The 23,164-nt window shown below is 37.9% G+C and overlaps 1 protein-coding gene across 50 annotated transcripts in view; it reads right to left on the minus strand.

Annotated features, from left to right (window-relative positions):
- ANK2 (ankyrin 2) overlaps positions 1-23,164 on the minus strand; it is a 337,670-nt gene that overhangs the window by 105,037 nt on the left and 209,469 nt on the right. For all 50 annotated transcript variants that reach the window (XM_045997625.1, XM_045997636.1, XM_045997637.1 and 47 more), the window contains 5 exons: positions 20,050-20,148; positions 14,371-14,568; positions 12,099-12,197; positions 11,835-11,933; positions 6,642-6,740 (listed from right to left, as the gene is read on the minus strand). In XM_045997625.1, the coding sequence (XP_045853581.1) occupies positions 6,642-6,740; positions 11,835-11,933; positions 12,099-12,197; positions 14,371-14,568; positions 20,050-20,148 (594 nt within the window). The remainder of the gene's footprint in view (positions 1-6,641; positions 6,741-11,834; positions 11,934-12,098; positions 12,198-14,370; positions 14,569-20,049; positions 20,149-23,164) is intronic.

Below are 23,164 nucleotides of genomic sequence, written 5' to 3' on the forward strand. Positions count from 1 at the left end.
ACTCTGACCATGATTTATTTTACATTTGGTTATGGAGGTGACCTGTCTGGTCACAAAAATCTTTCTTAGATTTTTTTAGTAGTATGAACTTCCATAAACTTGGTCATTGTTTCCTGAGCACATCAACATGTTACTCAACTCATTAAGGCTCCAGCCCTCATTTACACTTAAATATAAACCAATTTGTGGTTCTGAATAAGAAAGAAATCTGGTCCAGAAGTACTAAGACCTAGATTCTCATCCAAAAGCTTTCACTAAGAGACAGTATTTATTCTGGGAACCATATCAAGAGAAAAAGAATGAGGGATTCTGGGAAAACTGTTCTTACTCCACTCAAACAAAGCCAAGGATAGAATTGCTGGTCATTTTCTTCAAGGAAAGACTTCAGATAAAGAAGATATTACAATCTGATTATTTTTTTTTTTTTTTAATATTGTTCCAGGAAACAGTGCAGATGGTTCGGGGACTTGCATCCAGGACTTCAAGATGAAATGGAACTCCAGCAAGAAGCAAATGGGGTTAAGTATTTGCCATGTGCTTTTCATTTAGAAACACAGAGAGGACATAGCTGGTACAAGGAATAGGGAAGATATTTTGGAGGAGGCTCAAGAAATCACCTGACTCTAATGTGTAGTCAGGAAAATATTTTCATTTCAGTGTTAAGAGAACTAAGCCAAACCGTTCTTTTATAAAAAAGAAAATTGAGCATAACCTTAGTGTTGAAAAAAAGGTATGTCTTTACAATGTGTTCAAGGGCATGTCATAATCAAAGTGAGGAAAGAAAAGCTGGGTCTGCTTCCTAAACTAAGAATGAATGGAAAAAAAGATATAACAGAGTGGGGAAGAGCTTTTAAATAAATGTTGTGTCTTAAAGTATAAGAAAAAAAAGTATTCAGAGGGAGCCACAGAAGGAGATGAAATAGCATTGTATGAATTTCAGGTTGTGAGAAGTAAATAATAAATAACAATAATACAAGTGTTTTAGTAATAGAATTGGAATCTTTTTTAAAAATGCAATATATAACCTTCCTTCATGTACCATGCATACTTGATCCTATTCTTACAGAAGACTGGAAACGAAGGCCAAAATGTATTATTCGACCATTTTCTGGAAAACAGAGATTAAGAGAAATTAAAGTGGTTCTCCAGGATTGTTCAAGGTCACCAGGCTATTAAAACAAGACTTGAATTCAGGCACTGGATTCCAAAGACACTCATTCGCCTATACTTCCTACAGAAATAGACACAGTAAGATGGCCACTGAGAAAACTAACAGAATGGGGTGACTCTCAGTAGGAAAGGAGACAGATAGCACTTTAGAAGATACAACTGTTTTCTGAAACACAACAAAGAAGAAAATAGACAAATGGGGGAAATTAAATTACAAAGATAAATGGAGAACAAAACAACAATAAAAGAACCAAAGAACCTAATAGCTATCATGAACATCTGTTGCTTCTGGGTTTCCCTTTTTGCACTTCTGCCTAATACAATTTGATAGAGGTGGGTATTGCAAATGACATAATCTAAAAGGTTTTCTTGATGAGTGAGTTGGAGAGCTGGGACAATGAGGACACCTTCATCCGAGCTGGCAGCAGCCAACTATTTGGTTAAATTATCAACTCTTGTCCCTTGATTCTCAGACCCCAGAGCATTTAGGCACTTGATCTTGTTTGGTTTTGTTTTTAATTTTTTTAAGAAATAAACTGTCTTTCCTACTTTCTTCAACTTTTAGTATAGTCCTATCTGAGAATAAAAAGGGAAGAACAAACAAGTTTGGTTAGAAAGTCTTTCCACTGGTAACTAGAGATATAAGACCTTGTAAGGTTTGAGTAATTATTTCCCAGTTGAACTGCAAAAGTTGTATTTGCTGCTCCAAATTAAAGTAAATGCAAGCCAAGGCAAAGAACTGGAAAAGTGCAGAAAATAATATTCATGGAAAGGACTTTAAAAAGGGAGGATTAGCTTGATCCTCTAGGCTCTTCATACGTAAAGGTCAATAATTCCCTCATAATAAAGTGTTATTGACTGTGATACAGCCTGGACCAGGAAGGGGTGAGCTCTGCCTTACTCTCACAAGCTACAGTCTTCCAAAATTAGGAAGACCTGCTGAGCCCCAACTCCTTTACCAAAAGACAGAAATAGCAATAGCTTGGGCAAAGTTGAAAGATTTGGTAAAAGTTCTGCTATTCATTTCTAGCTAACAGGATTCTCAGGAACCAAATCGACTGGCAGCTAACTCAAGTAATAGAGTGAATTAAGTTTCAAGTGAGTTTAAGCCTCAGGGCCCTGTGATTGCTCAATCCCTAAAGCAAATGCCAGCCCTCCATATTGTGTCAACAAAACATGGGCTCCTCAAGTAAGAGAGCTCCCCAATGGGCGGACCCCAGTAGTTCTCTCAGTCATATCCATGGAGGATCCTGGATGAGGAAGGACCTTTGTGAGAGCAAGGTCTGGGGGCAAACACAGACTGACCAATGAACTTAACGCCACTGCAGTTCCTGTTCTCTTAGTCTGTCCAGCAAAATTGCCTTATGGTTTTGAATTAGAAGAGGAAGCAGCGTGCACTTTTAAATGAGAGACACTGTTGTAGTAAATGATTTTTCTTTCATTATATGGTAGGAGTAGCACCATGATTATACAACCATGAGATATTATTCCTCAACCTGATTAAGGAGAATACAGATTATTCAGAGATCTTGCCCTTGGAGTTAAGTGTAGTAACTGAGTATAACTGCCGACCCGATCCCAAAGGATCTCCCCTTTGGGAGGGAGTGAATTATAGAGCAGTGTAGTAGGTTGAGAGAGAGAGAGAGTTTCAGAAGTGCATGTATGTGGGTATGCTTGCTGGGAAACCAGAAGGTAAAACAGAAGAGATAGAATTTCATTTTTCTGTTCAATACCCCCTACACCCTTTTTCTGGGAAGAGCCCTCCCTCCTTTGGGGAAAGAGGCTACCCCCCCCACTACATGTGGCTCTGCCAATCAACTCACTCCAGTTCGTGAATGGACCACATGAATGGACCTGAAGCCCAGGCTTGATCCAATATACCCACCATGGTGTTCAGCCCAGGTTGGAAATGTGACTAATTAGCATCCTGTTGTTTGTTTAGATAGGAGAAATAAGGGCTCTCTTTACAGCCCAAAATGAGATAATGATATCTGCAGAAAAAAGCTAGGAAAAAGATATAGAATCAAGGAGGAACCCTTTTCTTACCCTTTCTAACCCCATGACCTCAGGAAAGGCAGCACAATTTTGGATTTTGGGACCCTAAGCCACCCTACAACACATGGTTGCTAAGATAATTCGTGTTAAAATGCTTCATGAAGTATACATCACTGTACAAATGTTAACTAAATCAAAGATTTCCAGGGAAACCTAAAGGTCTAAAAAAATAGAAACTCATGGTGAAAATATAACTTAAAATAGAACTTGTGAAAAGGAAAACCTTAGCTTCTGCTGTTCAGTATAATCCCAGGATGGGGAACATCGCCTGTGAGTTTTTAGAAATGCAGATTTGGGGCTTCACTCCAACCTACTGAGTTCATTCCACATTTTAATGAGATCCCCAGATGATGTCAAACATAATGACCCTTTAGTAGCATGGCTCTACCACACTATGGTAGTTTCTCCCATCGGCAACCAGAAGGATGCTATAAGGAAGAATTTTAGCTGCAACTTAGGATAGGTGGTAGAGCTGAAAAAACAGAGGAGCCTGACATTTGATATTTAAATAAGGAGGAATAAAAAGTTAAAGATGTTCATTTACATACGTAGACCATCAAAAGAAAAGTAAAATGATAGAATTGGGGGTGCCTAGGTGGCTCAGTCAGTTAAGTGTGTGATTCTTGATTTTGGCTCAGGTCATGATCCCAGGGTGGTGAGACTGAGCCCCATATGGACCCCGCTTAAGATTCTCTCTCTCCTTCTCCCTCTGTCCCTCCTCACTCACACATACTGTCTCTTAAAACAAAAACAAAAGACACACCAGAACAATAGAATTGATGGAATGTATGTAAAAAATTTTTTTAAATGAATAAATGTTACAATATTTCAAAGTAAAGAGTCTGTAGCCAGTAGTTTGGAGGAAGGGATTTCAGATGGTATCTAGAAAAGCATAAGGCAATAACAAGTGAAATTGATAACATAAAAAAAATTGACAAAGACACATGAAAATAAGCAAATTTCCATTAAAAATACATTAAAATTTGAATATAGACAAATATTAAGCTGTTTTATTTTGAAAGATAAACAGGAAACGGATTACAAACATTTACCAGAAATATTATCACAATTTCTGATAAAATTAGTGAAGTTCACGATACTCAGAGTACATTAATTTTTTTAGAGTTCATAAAATAGTGAAGTTCATGGGGCGCCTGGGTGACTCAGTGGGTTAAGCTGCTGCCTTTGGCTCAGGTCGTGATCTCGGGGTCCTGGGATCGAGTCCCGCATCGGGCTCTCTGCTCAGCAGGGAGCCTGCTTCCCTCTCTCTCTCTCTCTCTCTGCCTGCCTCTCTATCTACTTGTGATCTCTGTCTGTCAAATAAATAAAATCTTTTAAAAAAATAGTGAAGTTCATGATACTCAGAGTACATATTTTTTTTTTTCTTTTAATTAGCTGAATGCCAGGTAACCTGGAAAGGAAATGAGAATAGGCAGAGCACATATGTTTTTTAGGGCAATAAAACTAGTCTGCATGATAAGGATGGATACATGTCATTATACATTTGTCCAAACCTGCAGAATGTGCAACACCAAGAGTAAACCCTAATGTATACCATGGACGTTGGGGGATTATGATGTGACGATGTGTGTTCATCAGTTGTAACAATGTACCATTCTAGTGGGGAAAGCTGGTAATGCAGGAGCCTATGCACCTGTGGGATCAGAGCAAATCACGATTTGCTATGAACCTAAAACTGCTCTTAAAAAATAGTCTTAGGGGGGCGCCTGGGTGGCTCAGTGGGTTAAAGCCTCTGCCTTTCGCTCAGGTCATGATCCCAGAGTCCTGGGATCGAGCCCCGCGTCGAGCTCTCTGCTCGGCAGGGAGCCTGCTTCCTCCTCTCTCTCTCTCTCTGCCTGCCTCTCTCCCTACTTGTGATCTCTGTCAAATAAATAAATAAAATCTTTAAAAAAAAAAATAGTCTTAGGGTCAGGGAGAAACAATAAAAAGGCCACGGCTTGGAAGAATACAGTTTGAATATGTTATTTATTTAGAGCAAAATCTCTAAATAAATAGCATAAAATACTGATGATGATTACCAAAGAACAAATTACACTACTCACACATTGGATAAAAAGGCAGATAAAATCCGAAAGGACAAGATTAATGTCAAAGCTGCCTATATTTCACTGGATTTTTCATGAAGGTCTGTGGAAAAATGCTATTAAAAATTTTATAAATTCAGGGGCGCCTGGGTGGCTCAGTGGGTTAAGCCGCTGCCTTCGGCTCAGGTCATGATCTCGGGATCCTGGGATCGAGTCCCACATCGGGCTCTCTGCTCAGCAGGGAGCCTGCTTCCCTCTCTCTCTCTCTCTGCCTGCCTCTCTATCTACTTGTGATCTCTCTCTGTCAAATAAATAAATAAAATCTTTAAAAAAAATTTTTATAAATTCAGAGAATGTTAAGAAAGTCTGGAAAGGAGTTTCAAGGTGTCTAAGCCCAACCTCTATATTTTAATGATAAAGACCTAGAAACACAATGACTTGCCTGAAATGACAATGTATGGGACTCTAACTGGATGCTTTCATTCGAATACAATACCAGTTCCAAAAGGGAATCATGATGGCACAATTCAAGTTGAAGTGAGTTCTAGTCCAGGTACATCAATATTGAAGGAGAGAAAGACTTCAGATATTCTATGAGAATCCCAAAGATGCTAGTGCAGAAGGTAATGGAATGATGTGGAAAAGGAAATTGAAGATAGTATATTAATAAAAATTGCTAGTATATTCAGTGTAGAGGAAGACGGTGAAAAAAACAATGGGTAAGTGAATTAAAAAAAAAAAAGGGAAGAAAAAAATCAACCTGTAAATTAGAAGTCAGTTAGAAACAAGAGAATCTGACCTAGTAATCTCCGGGGCCAGAATTCTTCTGTTTTGGAATAGTGAAAGAGCAGAATGTCTAACTACGTAAAATCAGAGTAAGAAGAAAAGTAGAGCTCATTATAGGTAGGAAGAAACTAAACAGATAAAGGTACAATATTAAAACTTTGAGTGTAATTTGTTTTTAAGTAACTAGTAAGTAATATCTGGAAATTCGATTGACTTTATAGTATGAAATCAATTTTAATACTCATAGTATCTCTATAATATAGGTCATTTTAAAAAAATTCATGTAAAGAAAAAATATATGTAAAAATATTTTCATAGGTTAAAAAATTACTAGGTTAGTCAATGCCACAATTTTTAGATACTAAATTATATATTTTTTTCAAATGTTAATGTTTCTGAAATTGGGGTGCATTTTATTATGAATATTTACGATACTATTTCTTTTTCTGTATGAAAAACTATTGAAATGATGCTTTCATTTACAATCAATGGCATTTCTAAATCAAGGAAATGAAGAATAGCATTCTCTCTTAAAGATGGAACTCATGCACACAATAGGAGGGAACCCCGAGCACTGGCACCTACCCTGGCTCTGGCATCAACAAGGGCACCATTTCTCAGTAGGCATCGGACCACTTCAACCTGCCCTGCCCGGGCTGCCATGTGCAATGCAGTCTCCCCACGCTGCCAGGAAACAAAGATCATTAAGTCATAAGTAAACCCACTGCTTGTATGGTAAAGGATAAAAATGTGCCTTTTTGTGAAACTCAGCAATCAATCCAAAGGTTTAGGAAATCTATAAAAAGGCATAATTATTTCATAATTATTTAGTCTGGAAAAATACAGTTTTATAACTTCTCCATCTTCATAAGGATAAAACAAATGTTTATTTCATTTTTTTTCAGTCCGTGATAAACAAGGAACTTACCCAGACATCCAGTATGCCCTGAAGTTTAACTTCATAGTCAATCTGGCATAATTTAAACTGCTTTAGGTGATATGAAGTTGTCTTTTATCCTTCAAACCTAAAATCTGTTATGTTATATTTGACTACATGATTACAACTTGATCCCATTTTAAGGAGAAACTCCTTAAAGACCTTGTCAACACAGTGCAAAAAAAAAAAAAAAATCACATCATTTGTACCATACGTAAGTCACTCCTTTTCAGAATTCAAAATTTACTTCTGAAATAGACTATTCCACATTGGATTTGTCTTTGTGTTATAAGGCTAGACAATGACTGCTTACAGAAGGAATTTGATTTGCCCAGGATGACCCTCTATTATTAATGAGCATATTCAATTACAGACAGTTATTTGAGAGAACCACCAAGAGATGAGTAAAGCATCTGTTAACAATGTCATTTGTTGAGGTGGGCAGCACTGGGCATCAGGTCATTCCTCAAGTATATTCGTGCCCCAACAAGATATGGCACACTGACCAGGAAATGGCAGCTTAAGCTGTAGCATGGAGGATGATGATTAGATGAAAGAAATTTTGTCACTGAGAAGCCTGTTAAGAGAGAAGGCTCTTGTTTTTGTTTTAATCAACATATTTTAAAACCCCATGTAGTTCTGAAGAAGGCAGGGGTTCATTCTTCCAAATAATTTTATGGTTATAAAAAAAACAAGACATTGGAACAGAAATGATTACTTCTAGTCACCACAACCATTCTAGAAAATAAAGCCGATTTCAACCAAGTAAAGTAAACCATTCCAAATAAGCTAAATTGATCTTGAAGTTGGTTGTGGTAATTGGATACTTTTGACTAATTCCAGTTAACAGTTTCTTCTGATTTCCTTGCACAACTTGAGTTTGGTACATAGCTCACAGTTCATTTTTTCCTGGTATCTGAGACCCATTCCTTATGAAGTTATGAAAAATTCATTTCAAATGATTTGATTTTGAAAGCATTAAACTGGATGTCTACTCTAATATTTTTTTCTTTTTTGTTGTTAATTCATTTATCCTCTAATGGCTTTGTATAATGGTGACATGTTTTGACTTTTGCAAAGTAAATGTATCTGGAGTGTGTTGGCTTATAAAATCACATTATTGGAATAGCAATATTTGTCTTCAAACTTTGGTATATGGCAAGATTTTTTCCTCTTTGGACAACCACGATTTCTAATTTGTTTTCTATATCACTTAAAACCTGTCTCTAAATAGATGAAGGTAAGGTATAACTACTCAACAACAAAAAGCCCTCACATTCTTACTTTAAGTCTTATAAAAGTATAGCAATTTTACTAGAAATAAAGACAAAAATAAATTTCTTTATAAGAAGTTAAGTCAAAGAGGCGTCATGAGTTAATGAGAGATTCATATGTTTAGTTACAAGCCAAACTTTATCAATAAGTGGTTTCAGAATGTAAAATGTTTCCAATACTTCCAATATTAGTCTTAATATTTCCAATATCCTTACTATATACTTGGAATGAGTTATTCTTATGCTATTTATACATTTGAAATCAATGAATTAGATATAAAATCTAAAGTATTAAACATTATAGTCAAAGAAAAGTTATATATATATATATCGGTATATACATACACACACGTCTCTCCGATTTAAAGCGATGGTTCTGTTCAAAATTATTTAATGACTTTGGGGTAATTGATTTTCATTATAAGTTGTCCTTACCCTTTTATATTACTCTTTTTTATATATAACTATAAATAAAAAATGAAAGCTATAATATAATGATATATATATATATAAAGATTATTTTAGTAATTTCCATTTCTTGATTGTTGGGCACCTCATCTTACTCAATACCTTTGTTTTCTTTATCTTAAGCTCATTCACTTTAAGTATTGGGGGAAATTTTAAATATAATATGAAGTGTGAACTTAGCCATGAGTCCATCGATTTTTATAGGAGAAAACTTCGTAAGACTTCACATTGTACTCTACACAGCCCTGAATGTGCTTAGTTTCTTACTCCCATGGTTGTCAATGAATACTTTGGATTATGGATGTATTACAACTGGTAGTTCAGCTTTCTAGGTTTTAAAGTGCATTTGTGAACTTTTCAAAAGGAAGATTTGCGGTAATAATATCTGCACCTGATTGAGTTACTGGTACATCTCACACTTGGAATGAATTTTGAGACAAAAACAAGACTGGCAAGAGAATGGGTATGCTCACGTTCAAAGCAGGTACTCAGTTTCATGCCCCACTTCTCAGTTGTTAAAACAGATTTTGCCAACAGCTACATGGACTTCCACTTTGGCTGCATCAGTTGGAAAGCATCAAAGCACAACAGACAGCATTGCATTCAAAAATGCAACATGATTTTCAGGCAACACACAAAGGCTCCAAGGGTGGGTACTTTGGGGTCAGGAAATGACCAACTTTGACACAGCAAGCAGGCAGTAAGTGTTCACACAGTTTCTTAATCAACCTGCTATATCCTGCTAGCTATATCCTCATGTCCTGAGAATGTACAAGTTCACAGCCATCCCAGTTAGAGATATTAAATTCCTCTACATATAGGGTTGCCAGATTTAGCAAACAAAAATACAGGATGACCAGTTAAATTTCAATTCCAGACGAACAATGAATAATTATTTTAGTATAAATATGTCTCCACTATTGCACAGGACATACTTATACAAAAAAAATTTGTCATTTATCTGAAATTCAAACTTAATTGGGAGTCCTGTATTTTATCTGGCAACGCTATCTATCTATGTGGTATCTATTCCCTGAAGGACATATAATACAAAATAAATAAATAAATAAATGAACAAACAAAAAGCAATGGGGAAATATCTTGATCTTGAGAAGAGGATTATTTTATCAAGTGCCTCTCAAGTATTGGAGGGGACTGAAGAGAAGAGAAAGAATGTTTAATAGACAAATGAGAAGATAAAACAAAATGAACTTTATAATGAGTGGTAGGTAGAAGATAAGTTTAATACAGCAATTACAAAATTTGGGAGTCTTCACGGACCTAGAGGATATAAAATAAATATTTTTATTGTTTTAATTGATATTTATTTTAACTTAAAAATCTACAGGTAGCCTATATTACTGTTTTGTTTTTTTTTTCCAGAGGGGGAGCATAGGAATATGGAGTAAATCCATAACCATCAATGATTTGGAATTGGCCAGTTAAGAGCAAAGTTAAGAGTGGCCACAGAATCCCACAACCATTTCATGTGGATTTTCTTAAAAGATTTTACATCTAAATCCTAAATACTAACCTAGGGGGATTTCAATAAATTATCACATAGAATATACTAGTATATGTTACTATTATAATATGATAACATAACTTAACACAACATCACCATTGCTCCTTGATCCTGAAGGCAATGAAATACGAATAAGGAAAATATAGTATTGTGAGAAAGAATACAGAGTACTTTTCTTGAAAGTTACTAGTTCATACAGCTCTCAGTTAAAAAAAGAAAAAAAAAAAAAAAGAGGTGGTCATCACTTCCGCACAAAAAAAGGATGATGTTGATTTCTTTTAAAGTTCTAAGTAGTGACTAGAAGTTCAACTCAAACCAGCATGTTTTGAAATTACTCTTATCTTTAATGGGGTAATTAAAGATTAGTGTATAATATTATTACTTTAGGATCCATTAAGCTATAATTAGGGAAACAAACATAGACTATTTCAGTTATTTAATGGTTTTATGCTCCAATTGAGAATTATATAAAGAGTGAATATTAAATAATATTTAAACTAGATAAATTTATTTCACATGGATTTTGCCATGTATCAGAAACTTAAGCATAGAAACGGTGTGTAAAATGCAAAAAAATGAGAATGGGAGAAGGAATACAAATGAAAAGTAAAACTGAACATTCTGTTCCACAACTCAAATGGAATAATATACCAAAATTTAACAACAATAGTCAATCAATTGCTTTTGAAAATATGACTCACTATTAAGCATCGATGTTTATTTGGGGAGAGTTATTTCTATTGCATACTTTAAGAAAAATCTCAATATTCCAGTGGTCCCTGTAAGCTTCAAATCCATGACTATATCTTATACAGATTAGGGAGAAAATTTGCATTAAATGATCAAAGTTTAAGGGGGCAGACTCCAAGAAAATGAAAGAAATAATAAGGAAGTTGGAAGTAAAAATCCTAATTTAAATTAGGTAGAGGAATTCTGGGATATCCAGTAGTTATTGGCAGAATAAAAGTTGCCTGGAGACTAACATTCATTTCAAAATATGGGGAAAAGCTTCAATGGTATAATTATTTCAGGTAAGAGAGGACTACTCCACTCTAGCCAACAAAATCAAATCAAAATGAAAAATCAAGGTTAGAAAATGAAAAAATCCATGTAATTGAAGGAGGGAGAACTTGGTATCAAATAGAAATCCCTCCTATGGGTCTATCTCTGGTTAACCATTTGCTATGACTGATTGTGGTACTGACTTGATGTGTTAATCAAAATTACCAGGAACACAATTCACTCAAGTAACTGGAACAACTCCTTTGGATTTTATTCCAACCAATCCTTCATTTGAAACATATCTCGTTTTCATAAATGTATCTCAGATTCATGTTTAATCCATCTGCACCAATGAGCTGAAACAGCTTCCGCAGCGACCATTTTGTTTCCCTAACCCACTTCTTCTCAGCGAAGTTCTATTGAGTATTTGGTAACCTGGGATCACAGAGGCCCTGCTCAAAGCTCAGCCGCTCTCCTTAACGACATACACACAAACATCCCTACACACAGCCATCCTTTCTCTTCCTCTCGCTCTCTCTCCCTGTGGTTATTCTGACCCAAGCCATACTCACAATGTTAGTGACATCTGGAGAGGCTCCGTTCTGCAGCAGAAGGAGGACAATGTTCAAGTGGCCCATGAAGGCAGCCACATGTATTGGTGTGAGGCCAGACTGCGAAACAAAGCAACAGCAGTTTTACTCCTCTGCACCGGTGGGGCTCTGGGGACTTCGTCAGATAAATAAGACTTGAGTGAAGAGGACAGAGGATGGGTGACAGGAAGGGGAAGAAGGAGTAAGAGCAGGAATGTTTCGTGACAAGCTGAAACATTGTTCTACCTCTGTTATAGCTTGAATTGAAGCCCCATATTTCACCAGCAGTTCCATGACTTTGATGCGGTTTTTCTTGCAGGCAATGTGCAGTGGAGTAAAACCATTCTGTGCAAAAGACAATCAAGTTAGTTGAAAACATGCAGAAACGATCCTCACACAACTCCATGCTGGCACATGGCAGGCAGTAATGTTACATCGTCACATAATGTTCACCATTTCTTCTGAGCTGTGTAGGTGCTGGGATTTGCGAAGAGAAGTGGGTGTGTGTTCCTGTAGGCACTGAACTTGGCTGCTGTGTGGCAGGCCTGTATGCAATTCTTTTTGTGTGCTCAAGGAGAAAAACAGAAGTGAAGAAAACTACATGGATCTGCTCTGCAAAGAAGGAAAACTAGAGGGGCAATGATACTCTAGAAGTCCTGAGGTGTTTTCGGGAATACTGATGGGTCGGGTTATGAAATGGCTTGAAGGTGCATGGAAGATAAGCACGTATTTTTCTGATGAAAGGCCATTTCGTAAAGCTACAAATTGTTGGTCTGTTTTACTTCAACTACAGGCATGACTGTCTCTACAATAAATGTTTCAGCAACGCTACCATTTTCTTCTTGGAGGGGTTGTTGCAAATTAGCAGAAATCATTATTTGCATTAATAATTTTTCATATTCAAAAGTTATATATCTTCCATTAAGAAATTTTTGTAAGGAATTGCTGTATATTACCAAAACCCACTACACTGATAATATTTTACATCCAGAAGTTATATTTCTTATATTAAAAAGTTTTTATAACAAATGCCAATCAGATACATTTTCTTTTATAAAAACATGGTCATTAAGTTCTTAAATATTTTCAAGAAAAGAATAGAGAATTTCAGGAATAACTGGAAGAAGATTTGTCTCAGAGGCAAAGGAATGTGGAGAATTCTCTAAGCCATTTTTAACTTTCCAAACTAGGCAATGTGCAGGAACTGGAAATAAGTACATAAAAATTTGTTAACTAGTCCCATGCTTAATCCTTATGTGTAAGTATTATACTTTTATTTGAACAATGATCCCATGTAGAATAGTTACATCTATTCTGCCAATTAATTATTTTGCTTGTCCCAGTGGAGACTGATGATCAGTCAATATTTTTCTGCACTTAGCAGTTCTCATGAAAGCATACTGTCTTACTTAACCTAATGACTCACTACTCTTCACAATGTTTGTTAAGTCATTTCCTGTCTATGAGCTATGTAGTAAGCTGGACATAAATAGCCAAAAGTATGTGTAGCACTCCAGTGATTTTTAATTATGAGATTGTAATGTTTTATACCCAATTGAAAATGCATATTTTCCTCCTTATGAGAAAATAAGTATCCTCTCATAATTGCATAAACCTTAAAAGTATATTTGCTTCCTGGGCATTTAGGAATAAATGGATTCCAATGGAAATTTTTCTAATAAAAATAAGATTTATTATTTAATAATTCTCACAGCATTCTCTCATTTTAAATATTGTCTGAAGACTAATTTAACCAACATTAACTATGTAAATGTATAGGGTAAAACGATTGCTTTTAGTTTGAGAATTAGGAAACAAGAGCATAAATTAGTGCATGCCTAATACTTCCAATGATTATTGTTAGAATGTAAGTGAAGCAAGGAGGATTTATTCAATATTAGACCTTGGGAAATACAGAGGCTGCTCTAGGGAAAGCCTCGTAATTCCTGGAATAATGTATATAAAATGCTTCCCAGAGCAGTAAAATGCTAAGCATCACTTTTACATTGGACCGTGTTTAGGGAATCAGGTCAATAAGGAAATTCTCTAAGTGAACACTATACAGGCTTACATTTTACTCCATCTTACATTGTCAAATCTCTTCATCACTTTAAATGCCTTTTTATTTTTTTTTCCAAATAGAGATTAATAACATTCAACTTTCTTACACTTTTATTCTGACTCTATATCAAAGTGTTTAGAATTTATTTTATGATTTCCTATTTTCCACTTCTATTTTCCATTTACAATTGCTTATCACTCCAGAGGTTTCATATCTATCTGCAGCTCGCTAGTCATGGAAATGTTACCTTGGTGTTTTCCTAAATCTGTCCTTGCTCCCCATCATTTAACAGCAAACCGTGAAGGCATGAAGTAGGCAGGGCACTTGTGGGAGCTAATGAACTTAGCAGAATTAACTACGTATCTGCAACCATGCTTTGGCTGGTGTGCACTGGTCAATCCCTGTGGTATATTTGTCTCGATCTATATTCTGTTAATGCAGACTAGGCCAGGTTACCAGGGCTCTGGCGTTTGGATTGGCTCTCTTGTCCAGAAGGAGTTTGGTCACACGGTAGTGGCCACAGTGTGCAGCAACATGGAGGGCTGTCAGGTAGTCTAGGGTGACATCGTCAACGGGTGCCTTGTGCTGTAACAGGTGCTTCACACATTCCACGTGGTCCCCTTGTGCAGCCATGTGAAGTGGAGACAGTCCATTCTGTACATCAAAACAAAACAAAACAAGCCCACATTTCAACCATGACTTCCAGGTTGTAAAATACAGCAAAGTCAATTCTTGATATCTGGCACAGTGCGTGGCAGGGGAAAAAATAATCTCCTTTTGACATCTACATGTATGGTGGGTTATGTGGGGCGCCAAGGGAAGCTAAGAGAACATTTAATTTCACAGTTACGCTATTCTTGGGCAACAACACAAATTAATATACCTTTTGTGAATGAATACATAGTATTGTGTGAAAATTCAGATGGATCTCACAATTATTAAGTCAATATTAGATAAATAAAACAAGTGCTAGCTGAGGTTCAAATTATTTGTATTCGATTCCATTCAGTTAGTCTCTCGGCAAGAGTTTCTTGACTTCTAAATGGAGGGGGATGCAGATGAGGGAGGAGCAAGTGGGTGCATGAGGGAAAGAAAGGGGTTTTGATCATCTCTTAGATCCATGCTGCTCTGAAATTCTATGATTCCTTCTTCCTATCATGAGATATGAATTGGACTTAGAGAAAGCAATCAGGTAAGAGCTAGAAAAGTGTGAAGCAAATGTAGACCATGTGTCCCAGTTTTTAAACTTTGAGGATAATATAAACTCGTCATCAGCGATACTGCCCAAAACAGCTTTAGTCTTACTTCTTGGACGAGGTCAATAGCAGGGACAAACGACGGCAGGGTGGTTCACGGAGGATTATCAGTCTAGGTGAGACTCTTATTTTTTAAAGTTAAATAATTAAGCTTACAAGAAAAAAATATGAAAATTAGGGAAGAAACTAAATTAGAAAACATATGCTCATTAAAGTGAGGGGAATATGGTCTTTTCTTAATAATCAATGCAAATAATGCAAATGCAGTCACTAGGAAGTAATTGTTGACTAAGTATCCAGCTTGGCAGTCATTACATTCAAAGAAGCAAAAACCGTGTCTGGATAAAAAGCCAAAATCTGCCAACGGCCCAATATTTTCAGCAAGGAAGGTGATTTCAACAATGAGGGAGAACGCAAATCCAAATACCTTAATTGTGGTGGTTTGTGGGTGGTAGAAGTGGATGTGATTTTGAAATTATTAGTATACTTTCTTGGTTTTTGAAATACTCTTCTCTCATAATTACTGCTTTTATATTAAAAAACTCAGAAAATTAACTGAGAAAGAACAGCAGGTTGATAAGAAGGTATGTATGCACTGGGGGAAAGATAGCATGAGGGCAAAGTATAGAAGAAATTCAGCCTTGGCAATGTTTGGAGGGATGGGTGGCATGTTTCTCTGATAGTCTATCAATCTTCAGTGTTGTTTGATCCACTTAAAAGCTATGTGGAAAAGAAAATCTTCACCATTTAATTCTGTGGCCCATTTTGCATATATTTGCTAAGCACCTACTCAAGGCCTGATTGAGTAGTGAGGTACAACATGGAGTACAACACCCTAGGAACCCCTGTCTTCATGAAGGTCCCATTTCGGCCTGGAGTCAGACAATTCAAAAAGAATAAGAATTAAAATAGTATGTTAGAAGACCACTAGTGTGAAGAGGAAAACCAAAGCACAGGATAACCAAGGGAGTTTGAGTATAGGAATGCATTATGGATAGGCTAGCCAGAAATGGCCTCACTGAGAAGATGATTTTTAAAGAAAGACATGATGACAGTAAGGGATCAGGCCCTGCTGATCTGGGGGGAGAACATCAGAGGGGGAGGAAAAGCAAATACAAGCATGTCCTGTTGAGACCATACCTGGCATGACTGATGAAGAGTAGAGAGAAGGATGCAGCTGAAGGCAGGTGCATAAGGAGGGGACCTCAGATAAGAGACCTGCTAGTCAGAACAGTTTTTGACTCACACCCCAAGTGAGATGGGGGGGCTTGTGGAAGGTTTAGGAAACAGGATTACTCTGTTGCTGTGCAGAGAATATACTGAACAGGCTTAAAAGAGAAAAGGGTTGGGGGGCAATTAGAGCCTTTTGCAATCAACCCAGGTAGGGCTGCTGGTGATCAGGACCAGGGTGATGGTTACGAGACTGTTGAGAAGTTGCTGAATTATGAGATATCTTGACAAGGTTTAGTGACAGGCTGTGAAAAGAGAGAAGAGCCAAGAACTGCATGTGGAGTTTGACCTGAGAAACTGAAAGAACGTGATGGCCATTAGTTGAGATAAGACTACAAGGGGATTAGAAATAAGATGGGGAAAATATCAGCAGCGGAGTAGCGAACTTATTAAATTGGAGATGCACAGTAGACATCTATGCAGCAACAGTGAGTTGACATCTACAATACAGAATTCTGGAGCTACACAGTTGTGTGTCTTCAGTGTATAGAAGTATTTAAAGACGAAACTGGATGAGATTTCTTGGTGAGTACAGATAAATAAATACACAAAGAGTGAGCTCTGGGGGTTCTAACATTCTGAGACTTGGGAAGGAAGAGGGAACAGGAAAGGAGACTGAGCAGAAGTGAACACAGAGTCTGGGTGTAATGTTCTAGAAGGCAAATCAGGAAAGGAAGGGAGAAGGGAGGAGCAAACAACCATGTCAGATGGTAGCAGTAAGAGAGAACATAGACTACTGGGCTGATTCCTGTAATCGGGTAGATAGGAAGACAATTGTTTCAGTGCTCGGGAAGTGAAGACAAGGAAAGAAGTCTAAGAAGACTAAAGAAAGAAAAAAGGATAGAATAATAAGGCAGCATGGAATGAGAGTAAATACACTTGGGAAATATACCGATTGTCAGGCAGCATTGAAGGGTAAACTGAGGTAAGCAATCATGAATTTAAAGCCAGCCCAGGCAGTACAGTTGGGTGTTTCTGGCCACCACACTCAGCTGCAAGAATGTGAGTTGGATTTATTTAGGTAAAATATAGCAAGGGAGTATGACTGTGTCAGGGTATGAATAGTTCTGCTGGGCAGAGGCGAGGGCATAAGGTGAATAAGGGACAATAAAACAATGGCTGACAGACTCAGGAGAATAAACACATTTCTGGAGTTGGGGTCCCAGAGAAAGGTGGTTGAAAGCTAGAGTCAGTGTCTCGAGAGGCAGAGGTTACAAAAGAAATTCCAGACGGTTTACAGCTACCAAACTGAGAGGCCAACTAGAAAGATTATCTACTGCTCTACGATCATTAAAATCTTTATGAATTAGAATAGGGGTTGTAGAAAAGAGTCGTAGTTTGCCATTTTCCAAAAATGAGGTGGAGTGACAACTAGATAGATGAATATTTGCTTCAGGGAGGAATAATGGATGATTCAGAACTGGGAGTTTTAATGGAAGGGGAAGCATAGTCTGGCCTTAGGTGTTCATTCCACTCTCAGGCTAAAATGGTGTCATCTCCCCCACCTGGTTAGGTCATCTCTGTGTTCTCTACCCTGAACACAGCTCTACTTTATGTTATTATCTCCTTATCTATCTTACCTGCTCAATTTTGAGCTTTTTGAACAAATATTTGAACAAATATACTGTGGGTCATTTATCTTGATAGTCATCTTGATAGTTCCTTACTGATGAGAACACTGCCTGGCACACTGTAGCTACTTACGCTGAGAGCTGGATGCGTGGATGAATGAATGACTGAATAAAAGTGGATATAATCATGCAGCCACAGACATTCTATGCTAGATCCTTACATATACATGATGTTTGACATTATAAGTAGGCCAGTAAAAAAATTTCATCTAGTAATCCACTGGCTTCATTAGCGACAGGACAATTATAGGTGAACTCTGTAGATAAGATTACTTAATAGATTGTGGGAGAGCAAATCTGCCTATTCTCAATCTGATAGATGCTTTTCATTGGTTGTAACATGACTGGTGAAATTTTATTGCTTCCATTTAAATTTCAATCAGTTTACTCAACAAAACTTTCTACGGGGGCAGCTGTGTGGCTCAGTTGGTTAAGAGTCTGCCTTTGACTCAGGTCATGATCTCAGGGTTGAGCCCCACATCAGGCTCCCTGCTCAGTAGGAAGCCTGCTTCTCCCTCTCCCTCTCCTCCTGCTTCCCCGCCACTTCCCACCCTGGCTCATGCTCTCCCTCTCTTTCTCTCTCACAAATAAATAAGTAAATAAAATCTTAAAAACAAAACAAAACCTTTCCAGTCAATTATCTCTGTATTACTCAGCCCCAAATGTCACATTTTAAAGATAAAACTCTACAACACTCATGATGTCAGTCTGAAAGTGAAAATAATACATACAATTTGAAGTCACCATTCCTGTAGGACACATCTTTAGATTAGGTTCACCTACACATATTTTAAATGTGTGGGTTGGTTTGTGCTCTAAATAATTTCAAATAAATATTCAATTAAAATATGAACTGAAAAAGTTTTGCTGATGTTGACTGTCTGATTTTTCTCAGCTTACCCTGGTAAGAGCATTGGTTGGTACCAACCCTGTTCAGGGGCTATAGGAGAGGTGGAATACAGAGAAAATGTAAGAAGTGTCCTTTGTCTAAATTCTTGTTCTACTGAGGATCTGAGGGGTGCAGCATATCCCATTAAACAGTTCTGTGTAATTATCTTTCTATTTGTGTCTCCTGATATTTTTTTGGCAACCCAAAGTATTGCTAGAAAATGGGGACTTGGGGGTGCCTGGGTGGCTCGGTGGGTTAAAGCCTCTGCCTTCGGCTTGGGTCGTGATTCCGGGGTCCTGGGATTGAGCCCCGCATCAGGCTCTCTGCTCAGAGGGGAGCCTGCTTCCCTTCCTCTCTCTCTGCCTTCCTCTCTGCCTACTTGTGATCTCTGTCTGTCAAATAAATAAATAAAAATCTTCAAAAACAAAAAAAAAGGGGGGACTTGTGCAGTAATAACGCTTGTAAAATATATCTTATAATGAAAAACTCCAACAGATCAGCTCCCAGTGGGGTTTTCCATCAGAGTTTTCTTCATGGTTGAGCATACTGATGACAAAAGACAAGAAATGCTAGATGTACTGAGACATAGAGAACATTATACTTGTTTAATGGTTCTTTGTAGATGGCCTATCCTAGATTGTGCTTTCCATATCACCTACTAATCCTGAATATAATCATCCAACACCACTGGTAAATCTTTCTTTTTACTTGTATTGCCTGAGAGATAAAGACCAGAGAGCTAAAAGATTATCTTGTATTGCTAACTGTGCTACTTTAAGACAATTTTATATGTAATTTACAGCATCTTAGAGAATCATAAAAGTACAAACCTACAGAACATAAGAAATATTCTCATTTATATACAATATACTCATTTACATTACTCATCTACATATAATATATTCAAATGTCCACCAAGTGTAGGAAGAATAGCAGATAAAAACATGTATGTATTTCTTAATTTTAAGTAATTTTCAAACACGTTTGATATATATTCCTCATTCCTAGCACACAATTATTGAGTAACTAGAAAGCGTTGGCCTGATGCTTTGATTTCAGGAAGAACAGAGATTTTGAGAAGAGTGGCTTAAAGAGTTCCTTAGTTCCCATCTTACTCCTAATGACCCACCTTAGTCCTTGCCAGCAAGGGAGCACCCCGTTCCAGCAGAAGCTCTACCACTTGGTCATGCCCACTCCTTGCAGCACAGTGAAGGGGTGTCAAACCATCCTGCCAAAAGAATTAAAGAATTAATCCGGAGTTAACGTTAAAAAAAAAAAAAAGTCAAGATTGTCTTTTTTGCCACTGCAAAGAGAAGGTTTCCTGAACTCATTCCTCCTGCCTCAACAGATCCGTAATAGAACGGCTACTGGTTAAATGATAGAGAAGAGAGAGAAAACAAGACAGTGAGAGATCTCAACAGAGGGCTAGAGACAAAAAGAAAGATAGGGAAGAAATGGAGAGGGAGAGGGCAAGAGAGATCTCACATGCAGAGCTTCAATGTGTAACAACATGCAGCTGGTCCTGTGTTTTCATACTCAGGAAGATGCAAAAGCGGAGTTCGCAGCCATTGTTGAACTTGAAAGCCCTACTTGCTTGGAACCACAAGGCTGAGATGGTATCACTAAATTATTTTCATTTTGGTTGTCCTAACAGAACTTTTACCCCCAAATTCTTCTTAATCTGATTTGTCCATCTTTGATCTTTTGAATTGTCGCTGTTTTTAATAAATCCTCCTAAAACACCCTCTGTGGCTCCTAGACATTTTTTTTTTCACATTCTTCTAAAGGTTCCCATACAAGTTTTTCAACCCAAACTACACAATTATTTCTTACAGATGAAATTGATTATTAACAATAATAGCATTAAAATGGAGTCAAACAAAATTATGGCCCAAATCTATGTTGTTATTTATACAACTTTCTGACCTTGGTACTTCTCAGGTCATTTCTGATTCCAGAGCAATCCTCAAATTCCTTCTGTCTTTTGGATTTTATTTCTCTTTAGGGTGGCATTGCCAGAAAGGAGAGTGGGTGGGTTGTAAGAATGGGCAAGAAGTGAGAGAGAAAATGAAATCCTGAGTACAGAAATTAGCTAAAGATTTCAAGCTTAAGGGAAGAAAAGGTTGTCCTAAGGAAAGATGTTGAAAAGGTCGGTAACAATCAGAGAAAATGAGGGATGATGAGTAGTGAAGAGGACTTCAAAAGCTTCTGACTTATCCAGAACTCTAAGAGCCTATCTTTTGTCTCTGTTTCCAGGACCATCACTCTGGGTTATGCTTTCCTCCTAATAAGTACAATTTATCTGGGTTACAACTCTCTTCCCATCCCAACATTCTGGAATTTCTACGCTAGACATCGTCCCTTTACCCTCCAAATCCATGCTCTACCTTTCTCTCCTCTACCCCATGTCGGACAGAAAAAGCACTCTAGGTGGTAGTAGGGAGCTACCTTGCCCTCTGGCTTCTGGTTGGGTATGGAGAACACAGCAGGACAACCATTCTGTAAAAGACCTCAGCCTGGCTTTGTCTCTTCACCAAAGGTTACACTCGAGCCAAAAACAGCCTCGGCCATCCAGTCCTCTCCTTTGAAGTTCTGGTACATCAACTCTCACCTTGCTGTGCTGCCATTGGTCATGAGTTCTTCTATTCCTAGCTCCCGGGAGATTATACTACCCCTCATGCCTTCCCTACAGTCCACCTACAATGTTAGAAATAGATCCCTTAACAATCTATATTCAAATGATCAAACGGGAAGGTGCTTTCTGTTTTTGGCTAGGACCTTGAGTTCAAATGATACTTTGCTTTGTTAAATCTACTTAGCTAGTATTAAGATACCGAATATCCAACAGAGACCTTGCAATTTTGGATATGTAAGAATTAGCACGAAAAGACTGCCTTTCGGGGTGGGGGTGGGAATTAACTACTGTAGTCAGGATACCGAGTTATTTTAAAATTCGCCAGAAAGAAGCCTAAAAAAAGAAACTGTTCAGGCAAAGTGATTAAGATGATTATGCTTTTGGGGGCGCCTGGGTGGCTCAGTGGGTTAAAGCCTCTGCCTTCGGCTCAGGTCATGATCTCAGGGTCCTGGGATCGAGTCCCGCATTGGGCTCTCTGCTCAGTGGGGAGCCTGCTTCCTCCTTTCTCTCTATGCCTGCCTCTCTGCCTACTTGTGATATCTCTCTCTGTCAAATAAATAAATAAAATCTTTAAAAAAAAAAGATGATTATGCTTTTGTATCTTGATAACGTACCTTGTGGTGGAAGTACAGCACATTAACTGCTATTTAAGTTATATAACTATTAGAGATAGCTTGACTTCTCAACCAGATTCTTGGAGGGGGCCTCATGGAGGACTAGAGTTTGAGAAATCCAACAACGCGAATGAAGGCATTATATGCAGTGGTCCAACATCTGGGCTCTGGAACCACAGAGACTCAGGTGTGAGTCTCAGGTCAGCCACCATGGAGGATTCTTTCTGAGGCTCGGCTTCACAGCATATAAAATGGGGTAATTTCGTTGATCCCATTTAACTTATGACCTCTTTTGAAAGATGAGGGACTCTGCCTTAAACCGTCTTCAGACAAACCATAAATGACTCTTAATCTCACAAAACAAACTGGGGGTTGCTGGGGGGAGGTGGGATTGGGAGAGGGGGAGCGGGCTATGGACATTGGGGAGGGGAGGCGAACCATAAGAGACTATGGACTCTGAAAAACAACCTGAGGGTTTTGAAGGGTCAGGGGTGGGAGGTTGGGGGAACAGGTGGTGGGTGATGGGGAGGGCACGTTTTGCATGGAGCACTGGGTGTTGTGCAAAAAGAATGAATACTGTTACGCTGAAAAAAATAAATAAATAAAAAGGGAAAAAAAAAAGAAAAGGGAGAGTTTTCTACAGAAAACATGAAAGATGCATTGTGTAATCATGCTGAAAACTTTAAATACTCTCAGAATTGTTGGGTTAATGGAGAGCATGAAATCAGTCATAATACCTGGCTTGCTAAAATGTAACACCGACAACGATCACACTGTTAGGGGCAAGGGAAGCTTTCAAAGAAAGGTGTGGGCCTTTGGAATGCTGAGGCCTGTGTGACCACTCTGCTGTTGGAATGCCCCTGGGAGTTGCCTTCCAGAAGCTTTCCTAGCCCAAACAGCCACCCTGGGTTCTAAGAGATATGTATGCATTGTCCTTTAGGCTGTGGTTAGCAGAATTCATAGACCAAGCAGATTAGCATATCTTCTCTCTCCCA

The sequence above is a fragment of the Meles meles genome, chromosome 2 (assembly GCF_922984935.1).
Source record: "Meles meles chromosome 2, mMelMel3.1 paternal haplotype, whole genome shotgun sequence".
Lineage (NCBI taxonomy): Eukaryota > Metazoa > Chordata > Mammalia > Carnivora > Mustelidae > Meles > Meles meles.